This window comes from Camarhynchus parvulus, chromosome 8 (genome assembly GCF_901933205.1).
Source record: "Camarhynchus parvulus chromosome 8, STF_HiC, whole genome shotgun sequence".
Lineage (NCBI taxonomy): Eukaryota > Metazoa > Chordata > Aves > Passeriformes > Thraupidae > Camarhynchus > Camarhynchus parvulus.
In genome coordinates, this window is record NC_044578.1 from 26,299,554 (window position 1) to 26,324,049 (window position 24,496).

At 39.9% G+C, this 24,496-nt stretch overlaps 1 protein-coding gene across 2 annotated transcripts in view; it reads right to left on the bottom strand.

Moving 5' to 3' along the window:
• Nucleotides 1-24,496, bottom strand: part of COP1 (COP1 E3 ubiquitin ligase) — a 125,710-nt gene that overhangs the window by 86,079 nt on the left and 15,135 nt on the right. For both annotated transcript variants that reach the window (XM_030953004.1, XM_030953003.1), the window contains exons 7-11: nt 15,296-15,355; nt 13,451-13,527; nt 8,433-8,490; nt 4,911-5,025; nt 1,399-1,534 (exon numbers count right to left, since the gene is read on the bottom strand). In XM_030953004.1, coding sequence (XP_030808864.1) covers nt 1,399-1,534; nt 4,911-5,025; nt 8,433-8,490; nt 13,451-13,527; nt 15,296-15,355 — 446 coding nt within the window. The remainder of the gene's footprint in view (nt 1-1,398; nt 1,535-4,910; nt 5,026-8,432; nt 8,491-13,450; nt 13,528-15,295; nt 15,356-24,496) is intronic.

Consider the following 24,496-nt stretch of genomic DNA (forward strand, 5'->3'; position numbering starts at 1 on the left):
TAGTGGTTGAGAAAGTTTGTCTACATTGCAGTGAGATTCCCATCTGCATTTCATTGCAGCTGGTGTGAACCCAATCAGTGCAGGTTAAAGATACGTCAGATTCCTGATTACTGTGCTCTGACCTCTGCCTAAGTCGGACATTACACATTCCTGCTACATATTGCAGTAGTTAAGGAATCAATGCTGCTTTAAACAAAATCTGTGCTACACAATGCCTCCAATTTCTTCAATAGTGCAAATTTCTGGGGGTCCCTCAACAAACATTCAAGCTCTTCTGTCACTTTCTGTGTGGCCCCTTTCTAAGGCACTAGATGAAAAGTCAGAAAACCCAAGTTTAATCTATCTATCTTGTCAACATTATGTTTTTTCCAAGACCTCAGGTATGGTCTCTTTGGATTTCCTGCTCCCCATATATAAAACAGGGATGATACTACTCCTTCTCTCAAGAGACTGCTGCGAACAAACATTTAAATCAGTGAAATGTGCTTGCAAGAAGATCAAACAGGTCCTGCACATATGCCATGCACAGAAGATTTCCTAGTTAAGATATTCCATCATTTTTTCCACCCCAAGGGGCTCCAAAGACAAACTACCACAAATAAGCAAAACCCCCAGCATGGGAGATACCAGTTTAAGGTTAGTGCTGCAGCAATTCCCATCCTCTTCATGTGCTCTATTACAGCCTGATCCCTAAGGGAGCTGGTTCATGGACCTGAACTAGAAGAAAATTATTCTGTTGAAAGACAGTCAAAAGCATTTCACCAGCTATGTGTCAAATTTGGTCCACAGGAGGCTCAGATGAGCTTCAGCAGCAGTACACAGGACATGATCACCCTGCACAGCTGGGATACAGAGGAACTGCTGGCAAGAACAGAACTGTTCATTGGCTTTACAACCACCCCCTCACTAGTGTGTTCATCACTACAAACAGCTTCCAAAGCCCAAGACTTCAAGCAATCACAGCTAAAAACAACTCAGCTTTTTAATATTTGCCATTGTGACTGGACCTACCAACAAAATATAAAACCATCACAGATTCTTAAGACTACCAAACAAGATGGTTGGTTTTTAAAATGCTAGAACTGCATCACTTACAACACAGCTAAGCTAACATGAAGACAACAGGCTTTGTACAACAACTGCTGATACTGGCACCTCAAAGGTTCTGGATTTGGTCTTAATACCAACAGGAATAAGAAATAATACTGAGGTATCTGAGTGCCTTCACAGATCAATGATAGTCACAAAATCGTCACATGCAGTCACACACTGGCAAAACTATTTTTGGGAAATACATATTTTTGGCATATACACCAACAAGAACTTGCTTAATATGGGTTATGAAGTCAGCCTCATCAGCAGCCCACACCCAGATGGTCAACACCCAGTGTGCCCTACCTGGACACTATGCTGGAGCCATTGTAGAGGTCACTGGCGTAGGAGAGCGTAGCCAGCGGTCGGACAGAATTGTAGCGCGTGAACTTGGACAGACACTCCTGAAACTCATCCAGCTGGCTGGTGGTTCTGCTGTCATCTAGGAAGAGGCAGCAACATTGGAGGGGGCAGAAACAGAGTAAGAAGGTAAAACCAACAGTAAACACAAAAATCAATATCTATGTCTGAGTGATGCTTGTTATTTGGGGAGGATTCTTGGTTAAAACCAGGCTCTCTCTCATCTCTAGCGTTCTCTGAAGGCATTCTGAGCTTTTCAGAGCACAAATAAAATCTCTCCACTGCAACGATGGGTGAACCTACTGTGAGAATTTGCCTAGAAGTCAAATACAATTTTGTAAGCTCATTTATTTTACTCACATTCAGAGCCTGTGGGTCATATAGATTATTAACAGAAAACTTTTAAGCATATTGAAATGCACTGCAAAGGACATGTCTAGTTTTCAACAGAAGTGAAAGTACATCCCTTTCCCTGTTCTGTTACAGTATGTCTACATTTGGTGTCGATTACATTCAAAATACTTTTAGTAAAAAATACTTCTCTGTTATTCCAAAAGCAACAGAGCTAAGGGAGAATCATTTCAGGGCTGGAGAAGGAAGACAAGCATGAAACCAGAAGGCTCCCTGTACTAAAAGTTTGGTGAAAATTATGACCTTCAACAGACAAGGTGAAATTGAGCCAGCTTGAATAATGATGATAAATATTCTGTGGGAAATGGAACAGTTTACTTCAAAAGTTAAAAGCAAATTGCAGTGTAGATAGCTGAAAGTCATTCACTGAATTCTCAGAAGTCCTAACTTTTCTTGGTAGGAACGTAACTTTATTTAAACCATTTTCAATTTTAGTATTTTGTAAATAAGGAAAAATTCCTAACTTACAGCAATGCCTGAAAAGTAAGGCTGAATTCCCAATATAATCATGTATCCGCTGCCAAACATCAGGTAGTGCCTTCAGGCTTCATAATGACCCCCCAAATTTGCAGCAATTCTCAGAATCCTTTCTTTAATGCTTCCACCCTCACTTTCTTTCTGCACCAGTTCATTTTAGGGGAACTCCAATTAACACTGCTGGTTTACAGCTACTGCACACCTCAGCATCCACTGCAGCAGCAGAGAAACCACACATAACCAGAGACTAAATTCCACCCACTAGTTAAGCCAGCCTTATCAGCAGCATAAGGAAACAACAAGATCCACTTATTAAAAAGGCTTGGAAATACCAGGGTGAAAAAAAGAGAGGTTGATCTATAAAAGCAAAATCCAGCTGTGATTTCTTATGGGAAAACAGAGAATAATCATTTCTGCACTCTGGTAATTCCTTGCCATCAGAAATTGTTATCTCTATACTTGCAAGGCATTTTGAAGTGTCCCTCATATGCACTGTTTAATGTTTGAGCATATAAAGGAACAGTGAAGGCTAGTAATTAGCATGCTTAGGGTACTAGCAAATACATTATCTATGTTAGAGGGATGAAAAGGTGCAAAATGAACAAAATGCTGCTCTAAATTAACATCATCAGCCCCTGACCACTACAGGAAACAGCTCGAGAAGCAACACAAACATCAGTCATGGTTTTTCAAAGACTCTCTTCTCCTTCAGCACTGTGATAGGGACAAATAGCTGCTACCCTTCTATTTCCTTCATTTAGAGATCAAGCACACAGTCCTCCTGTAATTTATTCCCTATGTGTGCCTGGAAAACAGAATATTATTTCTCAAGACATTTTCCCCGTCAAAGTGCAAGGCCATTTGATAATTACAGTAATGCTATGTCTCCACTCCCTACTCAAACAGTCAGAGGCACTTCGTGCAAAAAGCTTTAAATCCACATTAAATCCCATTTAAAATGTGTCAAAATGCAGGAATGACTCAGGAGAGGAAAACTTAATCAAGTATCATAGGTTATCCCTTATTTAGGAGAAAACCTGCACTTGCAAATCCTCTGCTCTTGGTGCAACTGACACATACAAATACAAAAAACCAATTTCACTGCATTCATATTTATAGTTCCAATTATGAAGAAGAATGCCTTCTACAAGGGAATGCTGGGAAAAGCCCCATTTGTTATCCCTGGTTAATAAGTTTTATTTTTACATAAACACAGTTATGTATCACCAAGACAGCTCTGCATGAAGAAATCTCAGTGTGAGCTGTGAGGAAGTGCATTCTGCAAAGCACCTGCTAGCACTTCACAGGGATCTGGCTGGACACACGCAATGTGCTTCTCCATTCTTCCAGATATTGAAATAACCTCCCAACATGCTGCATTCCTTGTTAAAATCATTTTGCTGTGCACAATGAGAACTGAGCCAGTCCATGCTGTCAAGTAGGTAGAGGATGTATTTACTTTTAAGAGTGAGCTTCCCTAAGACATGCTGCAGCCTTTGTATTTGGAGCTATTTATAAATTAACTTTTAAAATTTATTTATTTTAAAGACACTAAAATGAAATTCATGGAGAAGAAAAAACCAGAGGTTTCTACCCCAGAAATCCTGCCTTGGGATGTTGATCCTTGCCTTCCAAGGCTATAAGTACAGATACTTCCCTGCAGAAACCTGTGCTTGGTTTCCTCTCACCCCCAAGTGGTGTCTCCCACCCCCTGAGGGCTGGCTGCTTTCCTTGCAGTCTGTCACACTCAATATGGGCTGCAGCTCAAAGCTTAGTGCTGCAGATCTCTTGCTTGCCACAGTCCACTGCCTGAAGCTTTTCTTGCCACGCTGGTTTCTCCTCCAGAGAGGCTACAGAACAACCCTCCTCACCCTCAAGACACACTTATTTGACCCTCTCATTTCTTAGGAGCATCTTGTGTGTAATTAAGACCCATGCATCTTGTAGGCAATTACTCTAGCTGCTGTCACACTGTTACTCAATTATGAATGAGGCAATCTAAGCAATTTTGAAAACAGCTTCTAATTCTCCAAACAGGCCTTAAATCTAAGGTGTGCCCCATGGGACAACAGCACTGCTGCACACTCAGCTTCTGTAGTCCAAACCATTTGTTAACCAAGACACAATCTAGATCACAAAGGATAACCTCCACATGTCCTCTTGCATGCTAAATACAGGAGAATGTATCCATTTATGTTTATACCTCTGTAGCATTTCAATAGCAATGTTTTTAACTACTGGGTTTATACCACATCTAGTGGAAAGACAACTCAACCACTGCTTTCAGGCAGTTTCATCTTCAGAATAGGCACCAGAGAAATTGTTTATTGTGGATGTTGCCCTTCACAGTAAGGGATTACATGTGCCCCTGTAAAGTGACAGGATTAAGTTTTCCAAATTTAGCAACTTCAAAGATTGGTCTAGAATAGCAAAACAGGATGATCTGAGGAACACAAATGTGTACAGCCACATTCTCATGCAAGGAAGAAGAGAAAACTGCTCTCTCAAAAGCAAAGCTTTTCTGCAAGAGGTGCCTGACATCAGAGATGGAACACCACATGAGAACTCACCCGAGACACGAGTCATCCTGGTGGAAAAATAGCACTGCTCCAGGTCCTCAAAATGGGCCGTGAGGCGCTTGCGCCGCGAGGCCAGCGTGCTGTTATACCACGGCTGCTTTTTGGTCTGAGGGGGGAAGGGACAACACTTCAGGAAGTTAAAAGCCACGCCTGGGTTTCACTTCTATAGATTTCACCCAATTATAAGCAATTATATAATATCTGCAATAGGTCAGAAGTGTAAAATGACAATAAATAATCTTGGGACCGTCAACAGTTATTTCTTAGGGTCCTATGCCGCACCGTTTAACATAACAAAAACAAATCCCTGCTTTTAGACAATTTTTGTTTCCTGAACCTTAGTAAGTTCAGAGATTCTGGCTTCACATACAGGATAGGCAATCCCAAACCTTGGGGAGTCCTGTCTTGCATTTATACAGATAGACAGCATAGGCCAACTTGCAGCTTCACAAATCAAACAAATTGTACAACAAATACTCCCCAGATCCTTGGCAGACAGCTCATTAAAAGAGAAGGAAATGTTTACTTTAATGAGTTAGTTACTGAATTACTTCTTTTGAAGCAACTCAGTAACTCTCTGTAAAACTAAGCAAATAAAGCAGAAGCAGAAGACAGCATGAAGTTCAAAGGTTAATTGAAAAGAAGTTCCTGAAGCTCATCATTAAAGCCATTTCCCAACCTACCCAAACAGTAATAGTGAGATGTAGGAGAAAAGGATTTAAACTACGTGAGTAATCTTTCCTGCAGGAGCAGACACAGAAAATGCAGCACTCACCATTTTAATCACAAGTGATGAAAAGGAATGAAACCCTCTACTACACAAGAAGCACAAAGAGCTCCTTGCTTTAGGTTCTATTTAAAAGGTCTCACATACCACATCCTCAAAGCTACATTTTAAAAGATTTAAGAACCATCAAGCTCCCTAATGAACAACATCCTTGAGCAAGTACAGGGCCTGTAATGCTACTCAATGGCACTAACAAAACCCACCTCGTGTCCAACTCCCCCTCAATCCATGCAGGGGAACAGCCTGTCCTCATTACAGCCACCCACCAAGCCAAAGAGAACAAAATAAGTTTACAGCCCACTCCAATTTTGTTTGTACCTGTATGAAAAGCAATCTAACATTTCAGGAAAAAAGCAAACCCCAAGCAGTGAAACCTCCAAGCCAGCACTTCCCACACACTGACATGGTGGCTCACACTTGCCTGTGACAGCACCCATGGTCCTCACCGCTTGTTTCATCTCAAAAGCAGCTCCAACTCAACACACAACACTGGGAGGTGCTCCTATATCAATACCTTCAAGTACCATTTTCTAAAATTTTACATCTTCAAAAAACATTTAATAGAACACTCCTATAGACTCTTCTTATAATTTTTGTGCACCAGCCTCCAGTCTCTCAGCACATCAGTAGTGATTTGGGCTCACTGAACAATCATTTCAGTCTCAAGTTAAGGCAAGCTGCCTGAAACACAATGAGTGACACAACCCAAACCCAAGCCTGGTCTGCCAGATCCCAGTCCACACTGAGATGGAATCCATCAGGTAAGAGTTTGCCCACTGTCTCTCAAGGGAGATCCCTGTGGAGCTGGTCTCAGGCTGGCAACCTGCTCACATTTTGCCCAAAAAACAGATATTCATTTTCTGTGAAGCTTCCTCCCTGACTACTTTCTAAGCAATACTGGGCAACAGGAAGAAAAAAATAGAAAATGTAGAAAAGATACCCAAGCAGTTTTTATTCAATGGCTAAAACTACTATGGGTTGCCCTAGTTGAGAATATCAGATTGAACTCCTCTGTTTTCAGGAGTGATTTTACTGTCTGAACTCCATCAGATACTCTAAAGACTCCTCTAACAACTGTGAAAAAGCTTCTTAGCTGCACACAAGCTCCTTATTTCTGGCAGAAAAAAGGTACTGCCATTAAATACTACCCACAGAATTACCCAGGGCCTAAGTGACTTGTCCACTATTTACTTCTGAAGCTCATCTTCTGGAAGAGAACTGTCCTAGAGCTTTGTGGTATATAAATTCTTCCCTAACAACATGTTTCTGGGCAATGTAATTATATTGAGAAAGGAAAGCTGTGCAGTCCATCCTAGATAACTCTTACTACCAGCAGTGCCCAATATGTGATTTTTGCCATGACTGACAATTAGGAAAAACCCCCACAATTTAATTTATATTCTTAAAACTATTTTTATGCTAAAGTCTTGCTGAAATTAGACTACCTTTGAACAGAAGTGTTTAACTTCAAGAGTTCTCTTTGAACTCCCCATCCAAACATATATTAAAGTTTAATTTGAAAATTTGTACTTGAGAGTACAGATCTTGCACTCTTGAGGACAAGAAATCACATTTGAGGACAAAAAAGATTATTCTCACACAAATAAGGCTGTCACACAGAATGACTAGAAAGTCTAGGTTGTTTGTTTTGTGAGCTCACCAGCAGGGTAGCTATGCTATTAATTTTGGCTTTGAAATAGGAAGTACTGAGACAAGTAATGTCACTGGAGAACAAATACACTGTAGCACATCAGAGTCCTGAACATAACACCCCCGTCTACATTACACCTGACCTATGAAATGTGGTAGAAGTACAGCTCTCTGTTCAAGCAAAAACCTCCAAAGACCAGAGTAGCAGGAACAACAAGCATTTTCCCACAGACTAATAGATGGAATTTTCTAATTATCAGTTAGTTACACAGTTGTATTTAAACATATAAGTGCCCAGGTGTTTGTTTTTTTTTTCTTTAAATCAAATAAAATCCAACAGCACTTCAACCTGTTAATTTACCAGTTTCATGCTGGTGTGTGCCAGGGATGGTCCAGCACCACCACCACCAGAGAGCACCCAAGGCACAGCTGGAGTGTGCCCAGCACTCCATCTGCCCAAATGAAAGCTGTAAAACCTTTCTGGAACTGTGAGCTGGGTATGAGTGCCACCTCCCCAGCCCAGCTGAATCCCTCCAAGGTGCAAGACCACAGAAGTGCTGGTTGGAATTTGGGAAGCCCTATGGATCAGACAGTTTGGAGGCTGCCTGCCAAACAGTTCCATTCCATATGCAGCTTTTTACCTTTTATATGAATCTATAATGGTTTGTAAAAGGCTCTGATGAGGACAAATGAAGTAACTGTGCCTGGACATTCTTTTTTTGTTTTCAAAGTTAAGCTTGATCTGGAGCTATTTAAGCCACGGCAAAAGGTTGGGGGATTTGTGTCCCTTCCCCAGTGCTGCCCACATGGAACATGAAAAGCAAACTAAATCCCCCCTTCCATGGAAGAGTCAGCTTTAAGAAGAAAGTCAGATGTCAAAACACATTACACCAGGTCTCTCACAACTGGGCACAATCATTCCTACAGCTGCAGCTGCCCATACAACCAGTTAAAAGCATTTTCAAGGCTCCAGCTGACCAGTACTCTGGAGATGGATGAAGATGCACCTCAACCCTGCCCAACCTCCACACTCACCCTCCCATCCCCCCCATGCAGACATTTATATATTATCTTACCTGAGAACTGCCACTGAAGCCTGGAGGCTGGCTATACTCGGTGGAGTCAATGATACTACTGCAAAAATAAAAGAAATAGTCTGCTTAAATCACTGCACAGCCATCCTTTATCATTTTTAACCTGTTTGCTATTCCCTCCTTGACATTCTGCAGCATACTTGCCTTTGAAATCCATTTTACAGACAGGGAACACAAGGTTTTATTTTGTTTGGGGGTTTAGCAGTGATATTTTTTTCCTTAAATACAGAATTCTCCTAGAGCAGAATGCTGCCACACACAATTATGTGTAGTGCAGTCAAATAATTTCTAATTAGAATGCAAATGCGTATCTTTCATATGAAATATGCAGCACAAGACATTCTGAAAATAACATGCTACCACTGGTTTTCAATTCCTTAAAAAAAGAAAGAAAATAGAGAAGTCCAATGCTCTGCCATTTGAATCAACACTGGAAAGGGAAAACCTAGAGAAATCAGTGTAAGACAGACACTAGTCTAAATAGACAGTTAAGGAAATACAGAAATAACCTAAAAAAAATACTGACAGCCAGGATTACTATTATTAGAAAATACTACACCATATTATAGTATCTATAATGACACAACATACCTTTTAAATCACTGTTTTCAAAACACAGCATAGACAAGCAAACATAATGGAATTTAATTTTCAAAATTGCAAAAAGATCTCCTGATCCAAGCAGAAAACAGGTGGTTCAGTGCTCTTAGACATACAGGCAAAAAATTCAGCTCCCACAGTAAGACACCAGAGCCAGATAAAAGCACACTTATCACTCAAATTTCATATACCTCCAGGACAGGTAAAGATTAACATAAAAGAACACAATTTTATTGATTATGCAGAATACATTATGAAAATCACCATGATTAATTTCTAAAAAATCGTTTTTAACTGCTTTGCTTCTGCTATGTCATTTGACTTGGACAGAGAAGAAACTAGCTGGGATCATTGTCCTCATTATTCTTAGTCTTTCTTATGAGATAACCTTAGACTTTAAGCATTGCCTGGGAAAGCTAAAGGTTTCTTTAAAAAGCTTCAAGAACACTGCTGTAGGTCTTAGTTTTGTCAAAGATAATTTTACCAATCCCTGCTTATGTAGCAGCTGACAGAACTTCTGAGTAAACTTGAGAATCTTGTTCATAAACAAATTGGTTTGGTTGAAATGCCAGGCAGGGCACCTGTAAGTTTGGAAGAATGAACCAATGGTACCAATGTTTAAATATTTCTCTGAATGTTTTCAAGCTCCCCTGGAAGTGGAAACAGAAGATGAGACATAACCACTGATGAGACTTAAAAAATTAACTTGGAAAATGAGATTGATTGGGCTTCTGTTCCAGGCATGACAAAAGCTGCAAACAAAGAAAATCTGAGGGATAAAAATCATTATTTGCAGAAGCTATTGTAAGGGAAAAAACAGCAGAGCCATTTCAGGCATGGCTGAGGACAATGAACTTTAAATTAGGATGTGGCTGCATGACATAATGAAACAGGGACAGCAGATCCTGCCAGAACTGCAGGAATAACACATTCAGCTGGAAAGCAATGAAAAACTGCTCCACTCTGAGACAGGTACAGTGGCAATTAACAGCAAAACACTGAGAGTTAGAGTGTCTGGTCTTGTTTTGCTGCAGCTTGTCTGGTGATGTAAAGCTTTCAAGAGTGTAGACGTCATCTCCCTAACCAGAGTAAAAATTCAAAGACATTTCTGTGCTGTGCCCATAGCTGAGTTAACTCATATATGCTTGAATGTTTTTCCTTTCAATAAAAGGGAAGCAAGTAATCAGAGAATTACAGCACCCTCCAAGTTCTTTTTTAAAAGATGTAACATTAGGTTCAGTTTGGAAATTCAGCTACACTCACATGACATTTAAAAACCCAGAACAACAACAACAAAGGCAACCCACAGACTATAAATCCCATTACAGGGATGGGAGGAGGTAATTAGAATAAATGGAGGGGAAGGAGGATCAGGATTACAATAACTGAACCAGAGTTACCAAGCAACTCATTTCTAGATCAGAATTTTCCTTCAGACTCCTATTAGTGATAGCTTGTTATTGCTATTAGTCCTGGATAACATCACAGAGAAGCTGCTTATTCCTATCTTCCGTTTGCACCATTTACTGGGAGAAGAAATAACACACATGCCTGTTCAGAAAAGCCATACACAGAACTATTTGTTCTCTTCCCTTATTCTTCCCCTCTTGTTCTCTATTAGTATACAAACCAAGCAATAGGCAACACTGTAAACAAGCAGTGTGCTATTACCCAATTTAATGTTTCATCACACCCTGTGTAGGCACAAGAGAAAACACGTGTTTCTTGCAGCCAAGGATGTACTGAACATCATAACTGTGCTAGGGTTTTTTGCTGAAGAGCTTCTGAAAGAAGCTGGGGGAAGGCAAAGTAATTTCACATTTTGTAATGTTAAAAATGGGGAGGAAAAAAGCTACAAACAATGGAAAGAAACAGAAAGTTAATGAAGCAAGCGTGTGATTTAAAGGAAGCAGATGAATAAGGGCAAGTCACCAGAGACCAGATAAAACTGAATTCCAAAGAACTCTATTTTCTTGAACTTTAAATACAAAGGCTAAAGAAGTTTTCTTCCTCTCAGCACTGGTCTGTGATAACCTTGTGCTATTTATAAGGAACATTACTAAAGTGTTATACAATTATATTTCATTAGCAGTGTGTTAAGTATGTGAAGTTATATTTCAATTTAAATACACCATTTTTATTTACTGATAAGCTAAAGAATCTCTGCAAGTTCAATATCATTTTAACATGGAAGTGAATCCATCCCAAACTATATTTGTATTTCACTCTTAGTGGTTCATGGCATCTCTAAAATGCACTCTGGAGATTAAATATTTCAGTTAAGAGAAAAAAAACAGCATATTTCATATTAGCTGTTCTGTAGCATTCTTGCCAAGGAGGAATGTTGTTGAGATATTCTTCAAAACTTTCACTTAATGTTGAAAATAAAATTAGTTTCAAGTGGTAGACCTTCCTGGAATCTAATTTATGGTAATTTACACCAATGCAATTACTTGAATTACAGAAAACTGTCAGAACAGGGCAGGGATAGAGGTTACAGGAGTAACTTCTGGGAACAACTGATGCCTGTTCAGATAATTCCTTCACACACTGATTTCTCTTCTACCACTTAAGGCTACTTCTCACACAGGAATGTCACCAAGAAAAAGATAAGGGGTCTTCTAAAGCAGAGAGAAAAAGGCAATACCACATTCCCTAGAAAACACCTAAATATCCCTATTATATCACATCCCTGGCATGCTGTACCAGGGGGAAAACCCCAAAATTCAAGACACAGCCAAGATGGATCCAGACAGGCGGGAAGAAAGAGCTCATGGTCTCTGCACCCATCATGGCTCCAGCCCACTGCCCCCTGCCAGCAGAGCCCAGGTGAAGCACATCAATCCACAGATCACTACAATTCTTTTTGATACCATCTCACATCTTCAAATGCAAGAACTGAGATTGATTGACCTCTAGGACATGAGATAAATAGGCATAAAGGAATTAAGAAATTCTCAATAGACTGAAACCAGCGTAGCTCTCACTGCAGACTGCTCCCCCCTCAACTCTTTTAATAAAACTCCTGGGCTTAAAATGTTATTCCAGCCTTCAACAGATAAAAAAAGTTCTTTGGGGGCTTCTTTGTTAGCTCAGCTCAAGTAATAGAGATACATTTCTACTCATAAGTAGAATCTCCTGTTAAAAGAGAAAGGTTTCTAGGCCTGAAGGCATCCAACATCTAACAAATTGATGTTGCCCAACCAGTGCTCAAGTTTACCCCAAGCATCTGTACCATGGACTAAAACCAATCTATTTAATAGCCAATAACCAGAAAAGCAGTAGAACCTGACAAGAATCTCATCAGTTTCACAAAACTGCTTCTTGGCAGAACAGCAATACCCCATATCAAGAAACAAATCTGTACCCAAAAAGAATTGAAGAAGCAGTGAAGAACTGAATTAGAAATGCTGTTCCCATCCATTGTGACCACATTCCTGTCCTTTCCCTCAGGGCAGCCAGAGCTACATAGAAATATGAGAGATATTGGTCTCTGTGTCCAGAAATAGCATTTCTTGGTAGGAAATTCCAGCCAATATTGCCGGGTTCCTCACAACAGCACTGTATCTAAGTCTCTGTAAGGGAAGAAATCTGATCATTTTTTACTTCTGGGCTATTAGGCTTAGAGCTGCTAACTGCAAAAAAAATCTACCAGTACAATTTCATAACAGAAAATGACAGTTCAGAGAACTCTACTTCTAAGAGATAGCAGAGATGATCACTTAATAACATAACCTGGCCCTGTTGAAATTAGAGCAAAAGACATGCCTGTAAAGTAGAGCACTTCAAACTCTGGCACTTACAACTTGGATACAAGAAGCATCTGCATTATTATCATCAAGAAACCAGACTGTGCAATATTCCAGACAAAAATACACATGAAATTATATTATTAGAAAGGCATTTCATTAAATCAAACCAGACAGCAGATAAACAGAATCAATAGGCTGTACATTTCAAATTCTGATCTGAGCCCATACCTTTAGCCATCCATGCTGATTAGGGAAGCCAGAGCACTCCAGTATCATACAAAATTAAGACCTTTCATGTGCCAAGCAGAACAGCACAATGTTCAGAAAAGGTAGCATATAAATAACAGTAATATGTTATTCCATAGCAAAGGCTTATGACTTAAGTTTACTAATTCACATGACATTTAAAGCCATCAGTTTTCCATGGCATCTGATTCAGAGCAGATTTCTCATCCAAATGCAGGCTCAGATGGCTTTTTCTTCACTTTGTTCACATAAAGTTTATAGCAATTACAAACACAACAGGAAAATACTGGACAGCACTCAAAAACCAGTTTTGCTTGTGGTTTGGGCACTGCTTGGAAAGCACTAACAAATAGAATGCAGCATGTACAGTTTAAAATCCAAGCTGAGTTGCAAGCTCCATACCTGTGTGAAGGTGAGGGAGCCTCAAACTGTGGCACTGTGCTGTCCTCACTGACTGGGGAGTACAGGCCACTCATCTCCTGAAACAGAAAGCCACATTACATCAGAGCTGACAAAACATGGATGTCTAATATATGTGTTCACAGAATACTGCTGCTTTTTCAATTTTTTTTCAATTTTTTTTCAGTTACCATTCAAACTGGGTTTCAAAATTCCTACAGCTGTGGTGCTCTGTGCTTCAAGAGTGGCAGTTTTAAAGCTTATACTCCAAAAAAACCCCAACAGATTTGGTTATCATCCAATTGCCTCGAACCCAGCATCTCCCTTAAACGTGGCAGAACAAGCAGGTTGTAAATGCATTTTTGAGGTATGTGCAAACTTATCTAACAGCCTTCAGAACTGGGAAGTAAAGCTGGATATGGGTCATGGCAAGAACAGTCACAAGGCAACAGGGCAAAGGTGGTGCCACAGACTTAAAAGAGGATCTGTCAATCCTCTGTGGGACCACTGCACAAGAGATAAACTTTGCACATAAACTTGGCTTTGTCCCTCCCAGCCTAAGTCACTGCTGTGTGCCCAGTATGAGACTGGCTTTCATCTGTTTGGGAAATGGAAGCTATGCAGGATGCAGCAGCTCATTAGTTGAGGGGCAAAGTGTTCTCAGGACAATTATTACTTGTGCTTTCAAATTCCCACTAGGTGCCTATTAGTTGGTAGGTAGAAAGAAGGATATTTGTGATAAGAGAGATCCCAGGCTTTAGAGGTCAGAGCCAAGGTCAGCATCACACCCCAGGAATATACCCCAGCTGCAGCCCACTGAAATGCCTGATTAAAGAGCACAGAAACAGGTAGCTGGATGCTCTTTGAGAGATCCCACAGCTTTTGGGAATAGTTTCTCCTAGATCTCAAGACTTATTTTAGCAGTCTGAAGAAAACACACTAAGGTATATTTATTTCACCAAAGCTGAGAAACATTTAGGAAAAGAGGTCGGAAAAAAATCCAAATAGCTATCAGATAAATGGGAATTCTTGCAGTTGTCAGTCATATTTATATCTTGCTAATTCATCAGCACACATAAATTGCATTAAGAAATCTAAAAGGCTTTTTGGGAGGTAGTCGGGAACACATGCTGACTGCTCAAGATGAGCAAGCAGCAAGGAGCAGACCTGCAAACAGATTCCCAAGAAGCTTTAACAGAATGATATTTGGAGAGGTGGCAGTCTGATGTATTCCTGAAACATGAGCTCCCTACTGCAAGATTAAACACTAGAATGATTAGAGGAAAGGACCAAGAGGAACCTAAAGACTCAGTGAAGACAGAAGGATTGCACTGATGGGGTAACAAATTTTTGGAGAATAATTCTTAGCAAAAATGTCAAGAGATTCCCATTAGTACAGAATTAAGAGAACTATACCAGGAGGTAGCAGGAATCAGTTTTGACATGCAGCAGGTGCTGGTTTTGTTCCAGTCTCTGCATAACAACCCTCTTCTCAATCTCCAACACCTCTCCATTTTAAGACTTAGATGCTGTTAAGGTTTAAACAGCCTGTGCAAACAGCCAGCAACGTACAAAAATCTTAAATTCTGATCAATATACCAGCTGCTGATTTCTAACAACTACTCTAAAGTACTTACTAGCAACACAAAGAAATGATTATATAAGAGCTACCTAACAGCAGCCTGCACACATCAACTAAATGAACAAATTAAAGAAAGAGCATCATCTGTTCATTTTCCCATTACTGACTTAAATGCCATAAATTTAAGCCAGCAGCCTCACAGCAAGGCAGACAGCTTGATGAAAATGAAAAATTGCCAGAGTCAGAACAATGTCTGGGTACCTCACCTCTACACGTTTAATATCTTCTTCCAGAACACTTAGCTCCTTCTGGATCTGCTCCAATTGCTGTGGATAAGAGAATGGGAGAAGTCTAAATCAATCTGCACTGCACCACCACCACCAAGATAAATTATAATCTTTCCAGAAAGGAACCTGAACTATCTTCACTGGTCTGCCACACAATTCAAAAGTCACCAGGCAGGAAGTTCAAATGTACAGATTAACATAAGTGTGCACACCAACCACATTCAAGACAAAGCTGTTATTTGGGAACAATTGGAAACAAGAACAGGAGGTATGTGGATGTCAACCACAGACACACATTATTCAAAGTAATACTATTATGCTCCTTTAACATGTCTCAGGCAAGATGGAACTGGTTTGCAAACACTGAGTATAGAATCACAATGTGGTGTAGGTTAGACAGGATCTTAAAGATTATCTCGTTCCATCCTCTGCCACAGGCAGGGACACCCTCCATTAGACCAGGCTGCTCCAAGGCCTGTCAGCCCCAGGCCTGAACACTTCCAGGATCCAGGGGCAGCCACAGCTTCTCTGGGCAACCTGGGCCAGGGCCTCACCACCCTCACAGGGAAGAACCTCTTCCTAACATTTAAACCCACACTCTTTCACTTTCAAATCATTCCTATTTGTCCTGTCACAATTAGAAAAAAAAACACAATGAAAGACAATGATCATTTCACCCTCCAACTAAATACAAAATGCTTTGCTAAAATGTATCAAGACTAATTATCATCCTACTTGTTAACTTGTCACTTGCCAATTTAAACTTTGTCACTAAGTTTCTGGATTGGAAAAAACCTGTTTTGACCATAGTAAGATTTGCTCCTGGCACAGAGCAAGCACCACAGGGTATCAAGGCATCATTCATTCCAAAGGTGGGGTACTTACCTTGGATTATACCACAAACTCCAGTCAATTTGAGGGCTACACCTGAAAGGGTCAGAAGGAGACCTCCCCTCTCACCAGCCAACATTTCCTTTCCCTTCTTTGTGCCACATGTAATATCTCCCATGTTTTTTAGTTACTCAGCAAGCTGGCTTCACTCACCTCAAGCAACTGAAACCTTGTCAACTGTTTTCACCTAAGCAAGGACATCATCTCCTTACCTGTTTATTCAGCAGCTATGTCCCACCAAACACCCACAGAGCCTAAACCCAGCCTTGCAGGGCCCACATACACACACACCCCTCTAGGTGAGAGCTCCCAAGAAAACTCAGCTCCAGTGCAAGTCTGCTACACTGAGACACATAAATGTAAAATACACAAAGAACTGGACGTCCACCTGACTCTCCTCAGCTCCCAGTAAAAATTTACAGACAACCAGCAAGGTGCCCTTTGACCAGAAGCATTTGGTAAGTTAAGTCCACTGAAAGCTTAAGCACAACACATTCTCCAAAGACAAAACAAATTTTTGTACTTTCAGCTTTACAACAGAATATTAAATTGCCCAAATCCAAAGTCACTAGTTTGGCAAGACATATTATTCTTAGTATGACATATTCCAAAGAATATCTGGCAAGCTACTCCCAAAGACTTATTCAGTCAAGTGCTCAAGTTTGATCCTTTAAGAGGCAGAAGTTTTTGCTTAAACAAAAAGCACAATTTAAACCTCTCTCATACTGAAGCACTCCAAATATCTGTGTGCTCTGCATTAAATAATCCACCATCTTAATTTTCCTTTTAACCACTAACAAAGACTTCTGTCTCTGAAAATAGGAGAAGAAATGACCGCTGGGTCCACACATACTTCTATCATGGCTGCTTCTTTGAATAAGATGACATTATAAATGTATCCTAATCTCTGTACTCTGAAGGTTGCAGTTTACATTTAATTTGAGGCACAGACAGCACAAGTTTAATGGTTTAGAACTAGACTGCCACAGATAATTTACAAATCACTACACCAAAACAGATAATTCCATTTTCACTTTTGAAACCTACAGCAAGAATAGCAGGTGGTGCTACAGCTCCAAGATTAGTGGCAAAGTTAAGTGACACTTGCACAGCATGGGTCCTGCCTGAACTCAGGTCTAGAAAATACCATTAGTTCCCCACATTCATAAATCCCATTTAAAAAGAAGTTACAAAACCACTTACAAGTTCCAAAATTACAGTGAGGAAATCAGCTATTCTACAATGTACTGGCTCCCAGCCAAACTGGGCCTCTGAAAAATAATTGACAGTTGTTGCCATGACATAAACAGGATATTTTTTTATAGGAACAAGAGCTGAGACTTTTTATTGGCCAGCTTTCATTAACTATTGCACACAGCCAAGAGCACGAGATCGGGTACTTTATTTACCAATTCTTCCTTCTAGTTACAACCTACCATAAACTTACCTAGCAGCAGCAACTCCAAAAAGGAGGCAAGATTGTTTCATGCTTGTTTTAGGAGGAGTCTTCTCATACCATCAGCATAAAATGAATTAATGTCTACACTGAAACCTTTGGTTTCTTGGTATGTTAGTTGAAGTGTTTTAATCTATCAAAGACCTTAAATCAATCCACATTCATTCCAATTAAACTTTGAAAAATGAGACTACCGATTTATAACTGCCAGCCTTTGAGGGACATTTAAGGAAAGCTAAATGAATTCTAGTTCTTGCAGTATATTCAGGTTTAAGGGCCCTTATTTTCACTGTTGGGCACAGAAAGCAAGCCAAGTCCTGTCCCAGTGAGGGGCAGAATCACACCTGTAAGACTTTGGATTACGTCAGCAAAAGCACTTCCGAGGAACACTGAAATGTATGCTTAGAGAAAAGCACATACTATAAGCTCTCTTTTCAGACACAGATGCTTTCCCAGAAATTAAAAGGCCAATATGGACAAGGAGAAGGTCTTTAATTCAGTCGTTAAACCTCAATTTCAACTCCAGTGAATGAACTACCATAAGCAGGTATGTAACATTCTGGTCCCATTTTTCACATATGGGCATATATACAGAAGAACAGCTACAACCTCAAAACATGTTTATAATCCTGGAAAAGGGATTTCAGACATTCAAATCAAGAAGCTACCAAGAACTTACACAATGGTAAACACCAGGTCACGGTCATTTTGTCTTTGGTTGGCCATCTACTAACAAGCCTATCAGGGTACAGCCCTAAGGTTTCATCCTGGAGCTTCCTGTTTTTCCTGGAGCAAGGGCCTCTTGGGAGGCAGCAACTTCCTGCCTTGTGTTTGTACAGCACGGACAGCAAGCACTCCTGACTGGGTCTCCTGGTGCCATTCTAAGTGTTTGCAAAAAAACCAAAAGCTCAGCAGAGCCTCCCAGTGACACAGACACAGCCTAGAAAAACACATAAGGGAAGGAGCCATAGAAACTTGACCAACTGCCTTTCCAATTCACAAAAAATCACAGAACGGCAAAGAAAAAAACCAAAAAACAAACAAACAAAAAATTTTTTTTCTAGAAAAAGCAAATAACAGCAGGAGTTATTTTCTACAGAAATACTGCAAAATCAGCAACACTATTCTAATAAGCAGTTTAAACAGAGCATCTGGATTCACACTTTTTGGAAGCTCACAGGCCATGTTATGTACAGTAACACACCTTCCAGGCTCTGATCTACACTCCCTGGGGAGTAGATAGATCCACAGATCTATCATAGATCCATAGATACCATAGATCCAGACAAACAGATGAGACTGTTACCAGAGGGAACATCATTTTCCCAGACACACAAAGCCATTGCACCAACCAGGATGAATCAAAAATTATCACCTGCCTACCCAAGGAGGATAAACCAGGCAGTCACTGTAAATAAACCCTTAATTCTGTCCTGTAGCTTCATCCATCCAACATCAGAATCTTCCTACTTCCACCAAGTACTGCTTTAACAAATCACAGTGCAAAGTTCACTATCAACAGCTGAAACCTTCCTAAAGGCACCCAGTGAAATTAATTCCTATCTGTAGAATACAATACCTTAGTGACAATGCACAATAAGATCAGTTTCTCTCTCTGGAAGTCTTGTCTGTCTCTGGGTTTGCTTTCCATTATTGCATTGGATGCAGAGCCTTTTACAACATACAGGGCAACTGCGGCATGAAAGTCATCTTCAGACCTTAGAGAAATTTTAGTCCTATAAACTAATTGCAAATATCACTTGTTTTGACAAAATACCTCTCTGTTACAATGTCTTTGCACAACTAGAAGCAGGTGCAAGGCTTTTGTTAGTATGAAGACAAGAACACCTGAGCCTCCACAAGTTTCAATAGTGAAATATGGCATTCAAGCCTCTTAAACATGTGGACAGTCCATCTATAACACATTTATCTGCTGAGAATATTTCTTCTCTGATCAATACTTCCTCCAAATGATAAATATTTCCTCACAACTAAGGAAGAGCTAAGAGAAAGGCTTGAGAACATCCCGGCTGTTTAACACACAGAATTCCTGAAGGCAGGAGAAGGGAGATGCCAGGCTCATAAAGTATGTTTCATATCTTGAATATTCCTCCCCGTCATTTACATCCTACAGTATGGAGGAAATATGCTCAAAGCTTAGTGATAGGGTCTGATAGAAAACCCTCCTGAGATAAGGACACCTGGGGAAGGGAACAAAGCTGCCTAACAATTAGACTAATTGCCTTAGAGTTTAATGTGTCACTAATAGGTGCTTTCTTTGCAAGACCTCTCCAGTACAGCAAGGAGAGCCAGCTGTACACACTGATACCACTATGATCATTTTCAGTTTGCTGCTCACACACTCACTGTATCCTTGGGCTTCTTATCACTGCTTCTGGAGCTCACATCTTTCATTCAGTAACTTAGAAATGCAAATAGATTTAAATACCAGGTAAGTGCAGTGGATAGGGACCAGATTACTGTAGCTATAAATTCTCAGGAGTCCTGAAATGTAACCAAGACCACATGACAACAAAGGAGCATGACTGATTCCAGGTTCTGTCACCTCCTCTTGCTTACTCATTAGTTCATCCATGTGTGAACACGCAGAACACAAGGCTTGACAGGTGAAGTGATTAACACAGGGTAATGACATCCCTGGAGAATTCATGCTTAGAATTCCCAGCAATTACCCCACAATAACTAATAACTCCTCTTATTTTTAGTATCTAACATTTGAGAGTGCAAAGAACAACGATGATTCTGAAATGCTGAGCAGGCACTCAGTGCCACAAGCCTGAGACATTTCAGGATTATTCTTCTGTCCCAGGATGTTTTATCAGCTAAAAAACAGCCTTATGTATTAGCAGACGTGAAAGAGGCCTTGTTTGTTAGACATGAGAGACTTAACATCACATTATTAGACAGAAAAAATAAAAATGAAGCGACATCTGCCAAGGGAAACATGAATGCACCCAGAGAATAACACCTGTACAGAACTTGATTTGTGATACAAATTATCAAGCTCAGTATTCTCCTTCAGTAAGCAATGGTGCTGCTTGACAGAAACACCATCAGGTAGCTGAGCTAGTAGTATTTTAGCATAAATTATCTATATGATATATATGGCATTGTCTAACTGTTTGGAGACATTCAAATCCTGACCAGACAATTAGCAAGGTCTCTTCCTTAAAGTACATAAAAGTGGGGAGAAGTAACTGATATAATCAGTTTTCTCACAAAGTGTTCAAGATGAAAGAACACGTGAACACTTAAAATTAACAAAGTTAAATTTGCAAAAGCATTTATGCAACACATGTATGAAAGCAAGAATTTTAAAAAGTCACAGGCAGCTGCATTTACTTTCCCTGGAAAATAGTAATAAACACCCACCACACCAAGATATAATATTTCATTATTAAACTTGACCTTCCAGACTTTTTAGGTCCTTAATATCAACACAAGAGGACACTAGATTAAAACAAAAAAAAAGCAGAGTGTGCATTCAATTAACTGTGTACACATATGGAAAGGCACTCAGCCATGCTAAGTTTGCCTTAGGGACAGACATCCAACTGCTGTGAGTGATCAATACATTCCTCCCCTCCAAAACTATCTGTTGTTTGTGTGAAAAAGTATTTTTAAGCTTTAGCCATTTGTTTTCAATCTTTTCTAAAGTAAGAATTTTTTTTTTCTATTACTATTGCCAAGGATTTGGGTTTTTTGCCATATTGCTCTAGGTCAAAAAGAAAACAAAATACATAAACTTCAAAAGAAAAAGGGCTTGCAAGCACCTTTGTGCAAAAAACATGCAGTAAATTCTAGCCTGAAAGATCAACATTTTGAGAAGTTATGAAGAGATCAAAACAGGATTTCTAATAGAAACTGCTGCAGGTGCTGAACCTCACATTTATCTTCTAGAGAAATTATGAGAAGGTGGCAAAGAGGCATTTGTCAAAGACTTGACTGCACCAATGTTCTGAAGTACAAGTCTAAAAGATAGTTTTCTTCTAGCTGTAAACCCACTGCAATATGCTCAGAAGTCACCATTTCATTAATGCAAGAGAAAAAAAAACCATAATTTATGAGTGAAGTAGGCAAGGAGGGTTACAGGTGGTTAATCATCTACTCTGAACTTGGGCAATACTATACAGGTACACTAACTCTGAGGCAATACCTGTATTCACTTACAAAAGTCCCTATGTAAGAACTTGTAATATGTAGCAAATGAAACTTGTTAATAAAATCTTGCAATAAATAGTATTCAAAGAGGCATATTAGGAAGCAAAGTTACCAAAGTTCCATTAAACATTTAAACCAAAAATTAGAAATAAGAACTCAGGAGCATATATTAAAAAAATAAATCTTTATTTATTAAGAACTTATCTTTACAGCTATGGTTTACTGAGTGAAATTGCATTTACTCTGCAGCTATCCAAGCTTGAATTAGGAAAGGAAAAAAGGTCATGCTCCTCCCCATAATAAGGCTGCTTGTATGACTCACAATTATGTGCAATACATCATTGTTCCAGGGTCCACACATATTCCTTGAGCTCAATTCTTAAACAGTCACTGTCAGAACCCAAAAAATTCCTCTAACTACCTTGGAGGACTTGAAACCCTGACAGGGGGCTCAGAGACCTTAGCACAGAGTCAAAAACACCTGTGCCTTTGATTTTAACCTTTGATTTTAACAATTACCAACTTTGTGCTAAAAGTTACAGACCACAAAAGTTTAGATAGAATGATAGTGAATTTATGACCAAGTGAAAAAGTAAAATTTTAAAGTTTTTAGAATAGAAGTTCAAGAAGCAAAAGAAAAGAATCTATGTGTGTCCAGTCTTTCTCCTTCTCCTTCTTGTCCTCCATCTTCTGCTGTAATAGTAGCACTTTTAGATTAGTTTTAAGTAAAAACAAACTAACATAAGGGATAAGTATTAAAAAAATATTGTAAATAATGTACATGTAGTTTTTAGTATAAAAAAATAACACCACCCCAAAGCAGTCAGTATGCCTCAACCCGACCTACCAGACAAACCACAGCAAGCCAGAGAAAAAAATGTTATATATATAAAAAAATAAACAACCTTGAAAATGAAAGGCAAAGAATCCTGCCTTTCTTCTTCAGTCTCGAAGCAAAGAAAAAGGACTTTCTAACACCTCAGAGTCATGTCAACACCAAAAACCTGGTCAAGTCATCTCTCACAGCATCAAAAGAAACTACAGCGAACTTCAGAAGCTCTGATAACCTTTACTGCATTATTCTTATGGTCACTAAACCCCCATTCTCACCTCCCAAGCCACCATCTGCAGTGTGGATACATCCCCACTGCCTTACCCCAAGCAGTAATTCCTCTGTTTTCTCCACAAAAGTCCCTCTAGAAAGGGGTGCTTGCCACAAGGTCCACCAGCTACAGGGAGGATCTCATTACTTACCAAAAAGGAAGCACCAATTTACTCTATGTGTAAGCTGACTGCCCAAGACAGATTTTGAGATATAAAACTATCCTAAGGACTGGTCTGTATTTTGCATGCATCTACCCACTGATTTTTATCTTTCTTACTCTTATCAAGTGAGAGCAAAGACTGCTACAAGTCTGACAAGTCCTCATTTCCCTCAAAATAAATAGCAAGGCCAGACACTAAGCTCTAGGGCAAGGACAGAGCTGACAGGCCTGCACAGAAGTCTTCGGAGAATTGACAGTCTGCATTTCACACTGGAATATAAAGGGGGGTACAAAATAACATAGAGGAAGCCTTGGCAACGGAGGGAATACATAAGCAGGGACATGGAGGGTCTGAAATAAACTCTATGTCCCAGTTGCCTTCAGGATGTTCTGAAGGCTGTTTTCAGAGATCTGCAGCCAAAATTGAGTTTCTTTGGCCTTAAAAGATGTTATCCTTTAAAAATTATTACTAAAGCCAAAGAGATAGACACTGATGCAGATGAGAAAGGATTCCCAGGTACTGAAACTCACAGAATCAAGGTTGAAAGAGACTTTCAAGATGATCTAATCCAACCACCACCCCAGCCCCACCATACTAACCCCTAAACCATATCCAGATGCCTCCTGGACATTTCTAGAGACTGTGACTCTACCAGCTCCCTGGACAATTTACTCCAATACCTGAGCACTCTTTCAGTGAAAAAAATGTTTTCTAGTATCTAATCTGAATCTCTCCTGGTGCAACCTGAGGCCATTTCCCCTCATCTTTTCACCTGAGACATGGCAGAAGAGCCTGACTGCCCCCCACTACAGCCTCCTGTCAGGTAGTTAGAGAGAGCAATGAGATCCTCACTGAGCCTCCTTTTCTCCAGACTGAACAACCCCAGCTCCCTGAGCTGCTCCTTGTAAGACATTTTACAGACCCTTCACCAGCTCTCTTGCCCTTCTTTGGACTTCCCACAACCCTTGTTGATTTTGGCCATGGATATCTGTTGGTGGGCAGACTCCAGACTTGCTTTGGAATGACTCCATAACCAGACCCTCAAATCCATTCTGGACAAACCCATACATGATTTTGAGTTTAACCTTACAGTCAACTGTTGGGTCTTCCGCTCTTCACATCTTTTCTCAGAAACTATGGACTACAAGAGCTCGTCCTTCTTCTTTTTTCATGATCATTTTTCTAGATTTCTGGGCTATTTGTGGTATCAGGGATTATGCACTGCATAACCTTAGAAAGGAAGAGTCCCAAACCATGTGTATCTGATTACAGAACTCTCATATTCCTTGAGACACTCATTTTAGGACAAATAAGGAAGAAGCACAGAATATTAAGTCTTTTATGTCACCACATCAGTCATGCTATTTGATAAACTAAAGGAAAAA